Genomic DNA, 12,417 nt, shown 5'->3' on the forward strand with positions numbered 1-12,417 from the left:
AGCCGTGGATTATACCACTGCGCTATCTCGCCACAGAATTAGGCTACCTACATGTAGAGCTGGGACACGTAATTCACAATTATAACCTGTTATCTTAATTACTTTAGTGTATGTTGTTAATTCGTGACCTCCGATTTGTTATATAATCAAACGATATTGTAGTGGCTCAAGCGTAGCAGACTAGAAAATAAACTTTCGTGAGACGCACAGACAAATTGTCATGTCTTTATATCTGACTGCATGTCTAGCAACTCAAGTTGTTAATTAACAGGGTCAGTGGCCACATTAACTGCAATAGGACTTGAAAACATTTTCATCATGGGGAAAAAGCATTCATTCTGTCAATGCGGCCGTTGAACTTGACAATCAAGTCAATGATTCATTGGTTTGATGGTCAGATAGCTTTGTGTTGCAACACCACCTGCACTTAATTAAGTCTGATGATGAGTAGACTTAAATTTGAGTGACGATCCAAACGCATTTGAGTGTGAGCATACTTTTTGACGTGAGTTGAGTAACGAAATCGTTGCTGAGTAGAGAATCGCTACTCGACAGCAAAGGAATTGGTCTCCACCCTTAATTATAAACTCCAGATTCCAAGCCAAGCAAGTATAATTTTTGAAAATCAATTTTTTTGTTTGTTCTAAATTGATTTTATAATGTTTTTGTTGGGTTTTCCAACGTCAATGGGAGCCGCAAGTAGGCTAGCTCGGAGCTGCTTGTGGCTCTCAGAGCCGCGGTTGGGAATCACTGATCTAGAGAGGATTTTCAGATTATAAAGATCTCTCAAAAATACTCTATAACTTATGTTGGTTTACGAAATACTTTTTGAGCCCCCTTCGAGCTCGCTCCCCACCATATTGGGAAATTTGGAGTGCGGTAATTAGGGCCCTGGCAAGAATGCAAATCATTGAGCGCGATAAATTGACCCCTATAAAAATAGGCAATGGGTATATTATGACGTAGCAAGCAGATGACGCATCTCTTTTAAAGGGAGTTTGTTATCTCATTAGGCCTCTTCAGCGCAATCCATATATTGTCTTCCAACATAGCTTCTAAGATGCAAAATAAATGTAATCGTAATCGTAATCGACTACTTCCTGATGTTGCTGTAATCGTAATCGCGTCATTCATAAGTAATCGTAATCGCAATCGATTACAATCATAAAGTAATCACCCCATGTCTGCTCCCAATCCATACCAATTTACATGTTGTGTTTGTTGGTGAGATGAATAAAAGCATACTGACTGACTGACTGATTGCAATACGAATATATATTATTCAATTGCATTGAAGTTATATACTAGGGTGGAGTGAAAAATGAAAATTTTTGAATTTCAAAAAAGGGTTGATATGTGGTGCCAAATAGTAAACAAATAAATTCTATCATAGTTTTGGGTTCGTACACCCTCTAGTGGTCGTGCAATTTCACCGAACGAGCCCAAAATAGCTAATTTCGCCATATCTTGATCATCACTTACACTAGAAAGTCAATTTTGGGCTTAAAAGATGCAGAAGCAACATGTTTCTATCTCACTTCCATAGAACTTACTCTTAAAAATGAGCAGAAAAAAGTTATAAGCAAATTTCTGATTTTATAGGTAAAATTAAGCACTGAAGCAGTGGGTAGGATGTCAAAAGCGTGTAGTGATTGATCTTGTGAATGAGCAATATACCCTATCAATTAGAACTACTTTTCAAAACTTTCTCAAGCAAATGAAGCCCCCTCCAAGCATAAATAGGGCTCGGGCATCGAATAGAGACTGCTAAAACTGTATTTAAAACAGCGTCTATTGGTAGTGTGGCATCACGATATCGGTAAGTTTATAACAACGGCCCTCATGAGATTTCTTACCAAAATGCTGTCGTAGGGTTTGTATCATATTTGTCACAAAGCTCCTGAAAGAAGGTGCAAAAATTGAAAATGTACTTTCAAAACACAAAATCAATTCTATACTGGAAACAGAAATTTTTTGTAGCAATATCACATGAGTATCAGTGTGCACGAACAATAAAGTCATGTTTAGTATTGAAAGATTTCATCTGCTTTCAAGACTTCAGTTTTTGTCTGATGAGGACATCTCTACGTTTAAATCCTGAAACATTGAGCAGATGCTTATGTCACCACTGTCACATGTCTTTCCACTGCCTGGTTGTGGCAAGGATAACTGAGCCTTAATGGTGATGATCATAGGTTTCCCAACTCGTGATCAGACAAGGTCTTGATTGCGATGCAGGCGGCTGTTCAATATTTTTGAGGTTTAAGTTGACAATTTAGTGGAAAGATTAAGCCTTGATGTTGATAACTGGAATTTGGAAGAATCTGATGTTGGTGTCAATGTTGCTGCTTTAGGGTTTGGTTTCATTTATGTATCCTCCTTCAAAGTCGTCAATTGGAACCAGATCTGCAATATTTAGAGGCTGGGCCCGTCGTTCATCCAATATGGTTGACTCTCGCATCTTAGATTTCAAAGTACTATGTGGGACAGAGTCGTCCATCGAGAAATCTGAATTGTCTTGCTCAATTCTGCATGGAGGTCTATTTTCTGTCATGGTTTGAAATAAAAATGCACAATTCCATTGTAGATGGTGCTAAAAATTTCCACAATATAGTTTCCGGTGTCACAAAGCTGACTGATACCCGAATTCACTCACTTGCACTATCTTTGCTACGAAGAAATGCTCATTTTGAACATCCAGAAAATATTTTTCTGGGAATGCTTTGGTGACGAGGAGGGAAACGACCGAAGATTTACAGTTAACAAGATTACAGCTATGCGCAGAACAACCACACCAAACCTTGTCAGATATCGAGGTGGAAAACCTAAGATCATCACCATTAAGGCTCAGTCATCCTTGCCACAACAAGGCAGTGGAAAGACATTAAAACGTGGTTACTGAAGCATCTACCCATGTTTCAGGATTTGAACGTAGACATAGCCTCATCAGACAAAAACTGAAGTCTTGAAAGCAGATGAAATCTTTCAATGCTAAACATGATTTTAATGTTTGTGCACACTGATACTCATATGATACTGCTACAAAAATTTTCTGTTTCCAGTATAGAATTGATGTTTGTGTTTTGAATGTGCATTTTCAATTTTTGTGCTTTCATTCAGGAGCTTTGTGACAAATATGATACACACCCTACGACAGCATATGGTAAGAAATCTCATGAGGGCCGTTGTTATAAACTTACCGATATCGTGACGCTGCACTACCAATGGACGCTGTTTTAAATACAGTTTTAGCAGTCTCTATTCGATGCCCGAGCCCTATTTATGCTTGGAGGGGGTTTCATTTGTTTGAGCAAGTTTTTAAAAGTGGTTCTAATTGATAGGGTATGTTGCTCAGTCGTAAGATCAATCAATACACGCTTTTGACATCCTACCCACTGCTTCAGTGCTTAATTTTACCTATAAAATCAGAAATTTGCTTGTAACTTTTTTTCTGTTCATTTTTAAGAGTAAATTCTATGGAAGTGAGATAGAAACATGTTGCTTCTGCATCTTTTAAGCCCAAAACTGACTTTCTAGTGTAAGTGATGATCAAGATATGGCGAAATTAGCTGGTTTGGGCTCGTTCGGTGAAATTGCACGACCACTAGAGGGTGTACGAGCCCAAAACTATGATAGAATTTATTTGTTTACTATTTGGCACCACATATCAAGACCCTTTTTTGAAATTCAAAAATTTTCATTTTTCACTCCACCCTATTATATACCTCCAACAGTGTATTCAGGAAATATTTTATGTGTGTGACATGATAATAACAATACAAAAATCTAGTAGGCAATGCTATACGATAGTAGGCTGAAGAATCGGTGTTCAATTATAGATTGCAGATACTAATTTTCAAACTATAGATTGGAATCATTGATTTTCAGATAATTACTACAAATCCAATAAACTCGCCACGCCGTAATAAAACACCCATCCCTCAGTTTTCCTTCGTCTCAATTTATTTTGAATTCAGTTTACTGGCGATCGTCAAAAGTTTGTTTATTTGTGGACTGCGGCTACGAAAAGTCTAAAAACCATTGGCCTAAACCAGGGGTGTTCAATCTTTTTGTAATTGACGGCTGAATTTCAATTACATATATATTATATATTATAATGCCGCATTACAGCGGACATCCATAATGGCCCACCTGGACACCAAATATCCATGTTGAAATGGCTACTGGGGGACTTCGGCATTCATTGTCTGTCTAAATTTTTTCCACTTCATGAATGAATTCTGTCAATAATATTGGTAGTTGCACAATGCACATGTATTACTATCACATATTTATTCTTTCTCAGCCCATGTGATCAGATTTACTGTTAGAACTGATGGTGTCTTCAAAAACTTTTGTCACATAATTAATGAGGGGTCAACTTTGGGTCGTGATTGTTCACTTTGCTGTACGTCGTTATCATGAACTCGCATCAGGATTGTGGGTATAATGCCAACCCACCGCAGTGGAGTCTGCTCCAATTACTATCATATTTATACTAATACTGTATCTGACTATACATCATCATGTCAATTTAGTTTGGCAGCAAGGCCAATAGTGGTTAGGCTGTAGGCTAAGTCCCTTTGACGAAAGTTTTTCTATCCATGCAGCTACCACAATTAACTTTCTCTACGTTTGACTGTTTAAAATTTTTAGATAATCCAATATTTGCTTTTAGTTGTCCTGCCAATGCCATACCGCTATCGATACCTCCATTGCAAGAAGAGGCGGAGCGCTGTAGTGGGTCTGAAGTGGTGAGAATAGCTGGCTCTCCATTGCTCAAACCTCGCTTTGACATTGGCATCACGATTGAAGATGACACTGACAGGATCGACAAGGTTTCGATTGTTGCTTCAAATGTGGTAGGTGTTTCTAATAATTGGCTGCCGTTGAAGCAGGGGTTCTCAAGCTTTTTCAGGCACGCCGCCTTCATCATAGTAAAAAATTGCCCCCCACCCCCCTCATCGTCATATCACAAGATATTAAAAAGAGCAATCAGAATGCTAGAAATAGTTTGATGGCATGGAAGGGTATAGCTGTTAATATTAGACTACTCTAATTCGGACTATACACAGCAAGAGGTATGAGCTGAAGGTAAATTTCACTGTGTGCGAAAAAATTTTCAGTTGACTGTAGCTTTAAAAGACTTGCTGACTGGGGTTGTAATGACCTGAGTCGCACTTTCGTCAATCACTGGTATGCCTTGATTTGAGTCACTTGCTGCATTGACTCAACTTGTGCTAGATTAAGGGCGACTCGAAACATTCTATGACTTGATTCAAAATCATGTATTTGACAGGCATTCTCGGGTGTCTAGCGATCGAAGTGGGGTTGAGTTTTGGGGTTAAGACTTGACTTTGGGAAATATTTCGGGCTTGAATCGTCACGAATGACCGGTCGGCTAATGAAAGATGTATTGATTGAACTATCTGTTCTGCTCAAATCAGGTTGTAATTACAACTTTCGGTTGGGTCTTAAACCTATCGGGTTCAAGCCCGATGCGCACAACTGGATTTCACCTCTGCAATGGGTGATACAGTATATTAGAGTTGAGTTTTGTATAGCTGGTTTCTGTAACCAGTAAATTACCTGATAGTGTGGTATAGGCATTCATCGGTGACAACAGGAAAATGCCTTGTCATCGTGTTACATCCACAAAATACAGCTGATTACTATAAAAAATCGTATTTTTTCGACGTGATGCGATGATAAATCATTGATATGCTGTAAATCGAGGATGTAATGACTTGGCATTTCACCTTGACCCTGAGATTATTATTAGTGTTTCATGGAACCATTGAACTAGTCTGCAGACCCTGGATTGTGAATCTCTAGTTCAAAGGCTGCATGGGTGCTTTCTATTGATCCTGTCTGAATAAAGCAAGGTACGGAAGTTACTCCCCGCTTGCTGTCCGGTAGGACTGATCTATGAAAAATAGGATCACTTCAGCTAAAATCAACGATGGCATACGCCTTTTGATTGGAAATGCAAGTTTTATTCTCTGCAGCAGTTTCATTTCAAATAAATGAATTTGATAAGAGTATAATAATTTTTAAAATCACAGCCACTAATTCGAATGTTTATTTGAAATATGTTTCATTTTGATTGCCATTGGGCTGTAGTCAAGTTAACAGCTCATACAGGGCTATTAGTGTTACATATAGGGGTAATTTATGAAGCTTTTTATTGGGCTACGCGGGCGAATAGTTCAATTTCTAGATCAGTGCTCAGGTGTAGTAGGCGTATCCGAGTACTTGGTAACTGGTTACCTTGGTCGCGACCCCTTGCTATGACAGTTGATTCCTATTCACATTCGTTTCTGTTTTAAGACTCGTTTTCTTCGGGGATTGACTCCTCAGGTATACTTGGCCGACATTGATACGTGGTGCAGGAGATTGGACAGCACATTTCGATATTTCATCGATTGGAACAAGGTACTATGCTGTGTTATTGAGAAAAGACCTCAAAGGAATAATTTCTCCTATCAAATCCAACACACTATACTAAAAGAACAGTTCTTTGATTTCGTGTAAGCAGTGGGTGTAATTAAGAATATCAAACACCCGTCTGTACTTGAAGCAAACATTTGATTTCGGTTGGCATCACAGCATTATTGCAACGCATCTTCACCATAACGTGCTTGAGCCAATAAAGTTGAAATTCAATTTCCTGTATGTTTCATTATCATGGTATTATTATACACTACTGGTTTCATGCAGTATATATATTGCCATGCCCTTTCGTTAATAAATTGAAACAAATGAACTATGAAGCTTTGGCAGTGCATTAATCCAATTTTAAATGGCAGAAAATTCAGTGTGGGGCCAGTAGCCACCTGGTTTCTAAGCAAGTGAGGCTCAAGTCTGCACTTCCTGGACGACAATTAAAATTTGCAAGTAGACTCGGTGAAGCAGTCAGATCTTTTTTGGACTGGTAAGCGGGGGCAGAGGGGATATGTTTGAGATGTCATGACTCAGAGGTGGTCAGAGTAGTTCAGAACTTTTGTCGAGTAGGAGCAAAACTACGGTAATAAATTTACGACTAACCCAGTAGAATTGGCTAGATTTAAATCTACTCAAGTAAGTATTGATGAAAAGCAGTCATGAATACGCCCTCATGGACTGTCGAAAGCTGAAAAGAGCAATGCGGACGGGGCTGTCCCATTCCAGAAGGTATCAATTTCCCACAGCATGAGCCTTCGACCATGGTATGCTAATGATAGCTTTGCTATGGAGCAGCGGTTATCTCAACGTTTGTTCATCCCGGCGCCACGTTTCAGAGGATGTGGAGTGACGCCTTCACCAGTAATACAAGGCCCGCAGGCGTGGTTTTAAGACGAAGAATGCTAACATTGCTGTAAAATTCTGCAGTTGAACAAAATTTTTCATTGTAGAACAGTGGTATTTAACCTCAATGGTTTCATTATTACTAAGAACGGAAATATTCCACTCAAAAGGTCGTTGGAGAATATGCCCGTCAAGTAGCGCGGAGCGGACGATCGACAAATTTCCTGGTCCGACTCCGATCCGGTTGTTCAATTCTCTGGTCCGGCTCCGGCCGTATCAGGAAAAAGTACTGATCCGGCTCCGGCCCAAAATCAAAAAAATCCGGCCCTACACGGTTCGGGGCAATGATATATATACAATGATTGGAAACTCCAGTGAGCTCTGCGTTTGAGCGCGTCGCGAGTCATGCTTCACTACAGGTATGAAATCGATGTAAACAAACGGTTCGCCAGCAATCTTTCTTCAGGAACTGGCGTTAACGTAGTGAAAAGTTTTTTATCAAGACCTCTTTTGCACGTGAAATGTGTGCATACTGTACAGGTTTTGGCCAATACCAGTAGCATGGCTTAATATTCAGACGAAACTGATGTACCAGTGTGCCTACGTGATGAACATTGTGATCGGAGGTGGTCTCGCAGTATCAAATAAAGGTGGATACTTCATAGGACGAGCTAGAGTTGGGATCAGGTCACTATCTTCAAGTCATTGCAAATTTTTAATCAAGTCACGAAGTCATTTCTAATTTTTTCAAGTCAATTCAGGCAGGTTCTAAAACTGACTCTGAAGTCAGGCCTTCTGAAGTTGTGAAAGTAGGCAAAACCTACTTGAGGATATCGCAAAAAGCATCACGTTTTTGAAGTAATAATAGTCATTATTCCTTTGTTACGGAGATTCATCTTGTGATCCGAATGCTCATATATACAATTGAATAAAAATAAAAATATTTTTGTTTGATACATATCAGGAGTAATCGTCAGCAGCTTGTAGATACAGTATACAATTGACTAACAGATGTATACAAAGTAAAGTCTAACTCATTTCTTCATACTACTCGAGTACTTTTCAGACCGTTCATTTTCTGCTTCAACAAGTAGATTTCAATATCCAATTGACTAAGAAACGTCTGCAAAACCTGGTCTTAACCTACTTTTTCAAACTACGGTACTTCATGAGTACAATTTACCATGATATGATAGTATATCTTATAAGTGTATGTGTGCGCAAGAGCGACCCACAATAGGTAGAAAGTTCCTGCCACTGTCCATGTCAGGTTTGATAGACTTGTGCACAGCCAATGATCTATAAATGATTGTTCACAGCATATACTTTGTATAGTCATTAAATTGTAATGTTGTCCATGTCCAGTCCAGTTTGTCAACTCTTACAGTCATAGTTGACTTGCAAGATGGTGACTTCGAAGAATGGGACGGGATAGAGACTATCCAACAATCCCCTTCACTCAACAAATCTCCGAACTTACACATCACCATCTCTTCCCTCAACGGTCGAGGTGATCATGGAAGAAGTTGATCGAATCCGAGCATCATAACAATGTGTCATCGCATGGGTATTACAGAAGCAGGATTTTGAACAGCTTAAATACCTCACCTCTTCATGGACTCCTAAATGCTCTGATACTAGTCGTGTCTAAATTTCAATGAGGATACCAACACAATAATATCATTGAGAATTTTATACAGGGTATGGATATTTCATTTACTATAACACTTGAAAACTGCATAAACAAATTTTGTTATCATGTCAGACTTGTTGTCATCTAAATTCAGAATAACAAGAACCAAAATCCTAGTCAACGGAAAGCATTTAAGTCAAGTGAATATGTAGCAAAAAGGGATTTTGTTGTTTATGCAAATTACAAAATCAGATATACCTATGTTTAAGCCATTCGATAAATGTACTGTCTGCATCTATTTTTGTTGTAATTTATGAAACTGTGCTGTGCTATTATGAACAATCGAATAACTGTGCCTAGTAGTTGATAACGTCAATGTTTCTTGTCACGTAACAAAAATATATATTCTCAAATGTTATTTTTTCGAGCTTTCTTATCCTCTCTTAATGACAATAACAGGACAGCAGTTGGATGGTAGAGCAGCGATCTCACATGACGTTGAACATCGGAGGGCATTCAAGCATCAAGTACCATGGCATTTGAAGACTAGTATGTTTATAGCCTCTTTAGAAATCAATTATTCTTTGAAAATTACCATATCGCAGGTGCGGCCAGATTTCCTGATCAGGATAAAAATGATTCCAATAACGGATCAAGACTCAATCTCTTGGTGATAATGAGGTAGTCTGCTCGATGGATTGGCAAAAATGTCTGTATCAAATTTATCATTGTTGTTGTTTTCTTGTCTCTTTGATAAGCTTCCCTGCTCACGAATTTCGTTGCTGTTTCTGCGGCATAAGAATATCTCCCGTTTTGCTGTAGCGGCATATCTTTTTCCAGCTAGTAGGCTACAAGTGAATCAATATTATCTGGAATGCAATATGGCTTTAAATGGTAGTTGTAGCTGAACTTGGTTGTCATATTCACAAGGCACACGAAATTATCCACAGGTTGCATTGTAGTGTCCATCTCTTCACCTCTCGTACTCGAATAATATGTATAGTCTTTCAGCAAGACTATTTTTCTCTGCCTCAATCGATCCAATGAGTATCAATCCAATCCGGCACCATTCGTCAAAGTATTATTCATTTTGACTACAATCTTTGGAAATATCTCAATGTCTGAAGCAAAGTGGAACATGACATGGTTGCTTCTCATGGACGGCCTGGCGTGCCGAAATCCCACAAGATAATGATTTGCACTTTTATTAAGATCCCTGAATCCTTTTCAATTTCCTCGCGGCTTTGGGTTGCTTTGCGGCTGTTTCAATACACGAACAATCTTTTCTTGAAATATATATAATAATTTATAAAAAAATGTTAACGATCCTGTAAAAATTTTATGCATTAGACATTTACAGAATGGGAATTTGTTATGTCACAGTTTTGCCAGTCAACTACAATTGAAATCAAGTTATTTATTCAATCCGTCAAGTATTTTCCGTACTGCCGCATATGCAATATATATGAGCAATGTGCATATTCAAGAGAGAGATTTTGCATTGGATGATTGTGGAGTTACATTGCTGGAAAAATAACCTGGGTAGCAGCACATACAATGCAAGTTGATGCTCATGCTCAGGTCATAAAGCGTGATGCAAATGGCCAGAAGTTATGAAGGTTATACATAAAAAACCATAGACGTACACACTATACAATGACGAAGGTTACAAAATCATTTCCTAACCTTTCAATGAATAAGACACCATAGAATGTTGCTCGCAAATGCATAAATCATCTATTTTGTACAATCCTTCCAGCTATCAATCTTAACAAGTACTCCATGTTAATTTTCAAGGTTTACAGGCAATTCATGGGGAACACTTCACAACGGGTAGTTCATATCAAAGAAGTGCCAAAACGTTTACCAGGTATATTTTGAATAAATGGGCATTGGTAGACGCTTTCGGACACCCCGGTGTGAAAGATTCAACTATTGAGAGTAGTACGACATATCACGCCAGGTCGACGTGCACAATACCAACTATGGAGTGATTATCCTCAATGTCATTCTAGTGCATTGTTTTGCCGATGGAATATTGTTTGGAACAATGCCGATTCTCATCATTGATGTGGAATGTGGATTCAACGGCCTGACCCGGTAAAAAGTTATATCTGTTAGCCAGAGGTGGTCAAAGTAGTCAAGAAAGCTACTCAAGTAGAAGTAGAAGTAGCGACGAAAAAATCTACTCAAGTACGAGTAGAAGTACTTCTTCCATAAGCATCGTAAAACTACTTGAAGTAGAAGTAGAATTGACTGACTTTAGAAGTACTCAAGTACGTAAGTAGTTGTGAAAACGATCCTAATTCGTTCACATGGATTGTCTAAAGGTGCAAATTGAGTTATGCGAAAGGTGACGAGCTTGATTCATATTGATGCATACCAACAGGTATCCAATTTTCGATAGCATAAGCATTCATCCACATCATGATAGTATTGATATGGAAATGCGATACTAATCCTCTGTTTTCTCGAACAGCACGTTTTAGAAAATAGCATGGTACGGCGCCATCCCCTATATTATAAAGCCCGTATTTGAGTCGAAGAGCAATGCGGAGAAGTTGTAAAGGATACGGTGTAAACCAGTGATTCCCAACCGCGGCCCCCAGCTAGCCTTTCTGCGGCCACCACAAAAATATTGAGAAATCGATTTATGAAAAAAAAATATTTATAAAATACTCTTGCTTGGCTTGGGGTCTGGCGTTTTCAATTAGGATTGCAGGAAAGTTGTGAGTAGACTGCTAAGATTACGTCACTGCTGTTTCAATGCAATGTGCCCTGACTTTCCAGTTGAACGAGCAGTACCTATAGATATAAGTATAGATATAGGTATTGACAGGACCGTAACTGCCGCACCCCAAGTCCCCCAATTGGGGGGAACGAGCTCGAAGGAGGCCCGAAATTATTCAGTGAATTAGCATGAATTATATAGTATTTTTTGAAATTTTATGCAACTTTTTGATATTTTTTCGCGCTGGGCGCGATTTCAAGTTTCCAAGTACCTCCATTTTTGGATACTCTTACACCAAGATAAAATACGCAAGATTTATAGAAGTGGGCATATCGGCGTTGGCCATTACCGCGTCACGACGCACGAAGACATATAAAGTTTTAGGCCATATAACATGCGACTCCAAGAAGTGTGCCAGAACGATCGACTGCGAGAAAACCTTGGCGGCCGAAAAAGACTGCCCTTACCCTGACCGGAAACTTCGTTATGTATGTACAAAATACATATAGGTATAATTGACTATAGGTGCCTAAATGACTGGCGCCGAATATTCCTGTCTTGGCAATCTGAACCTCACGAGACAAATAGGCTACCATTCCGCAGCGAAGAATTATATGCCAGTGAAGAACTACCAATTTGAAATCGTGTGCATCTTTTAGTTTAGTACGTTTGGGCGATTCTATATTTTTTTGTTATAGCAGACTGGAGGTCACGAAATAACATTATGTAACGAAGTCGTACCAACGGTTTCGCCAGTCCGATTATG

The 12,417-nt window shown here is 38.9% G+C and overlaps 1 protein-coding gene and 1 long non-coding RNA gene across 3 annotated transcripts in view; one reads left to right on the forward strand and one right to left on the reverse strand.

The window, feature by feature from the left end:
* The window catches only part of LOC145439897 (protection of telomeres protein 1-like), a 31,000-nt gene extending 24,234 nt beyond the window's left edge, over positions 1 to 6,766 (forward strand). For both annotated transcript variants that reach the window (XM_080317559.1, XM_080317560.1), the window contains 2 exons: positions 4,679 to 4,862; positions 6,331 to 6,766. In XM_080317559.1, the coding sequence (XP_080173685.1) occupies positions 4,679 to 4,862; positions 6,331 to 6,534 (388 nt within the window). In that variant the 3' untranslated portion in view covers positions 6,535 to 6,766. The remainder of the gene's footprint in view (positions 1 to 4,678; positions 4,863 to 6,330) is intronic.
* A 1,846-nt stretch (positions 6,767 to 8,612) lies between these two features.
* The window catches only part of LOC145439924 (uncharacterized), a 258,367-nt gene continuing 254,562 nt past the window's right edge, over positions 8,613 to 12,417 (reverse strand). The window contains exon 2 of the long non-coding RNA XR_013915392.1: positions 8,613 to 8,890. This is a non-coding gene — a long non-coding RNA (uncharacterized LOC145439924). The remainder of the gene's footprint in view (positions 8,891 to 12,417) is intronic.

The sequence above is a fragment of the Botryllus schlosseri genome, chromosome 5 (genome assembly GCF_051294905.1).
Source record: "Botryllus schlosseri isolate E-star chromosome 5, Bs_hap1, whole genome shotgun sequence".
In the NCBI taxonomy this organism is placed as follows: domain Eukaryota; kingdom Metazoa; phylum Chordata; class Ascidiacea; order Stolidobranchia; family Styelidae; genus Botryllus; species Botryllus schlosseri.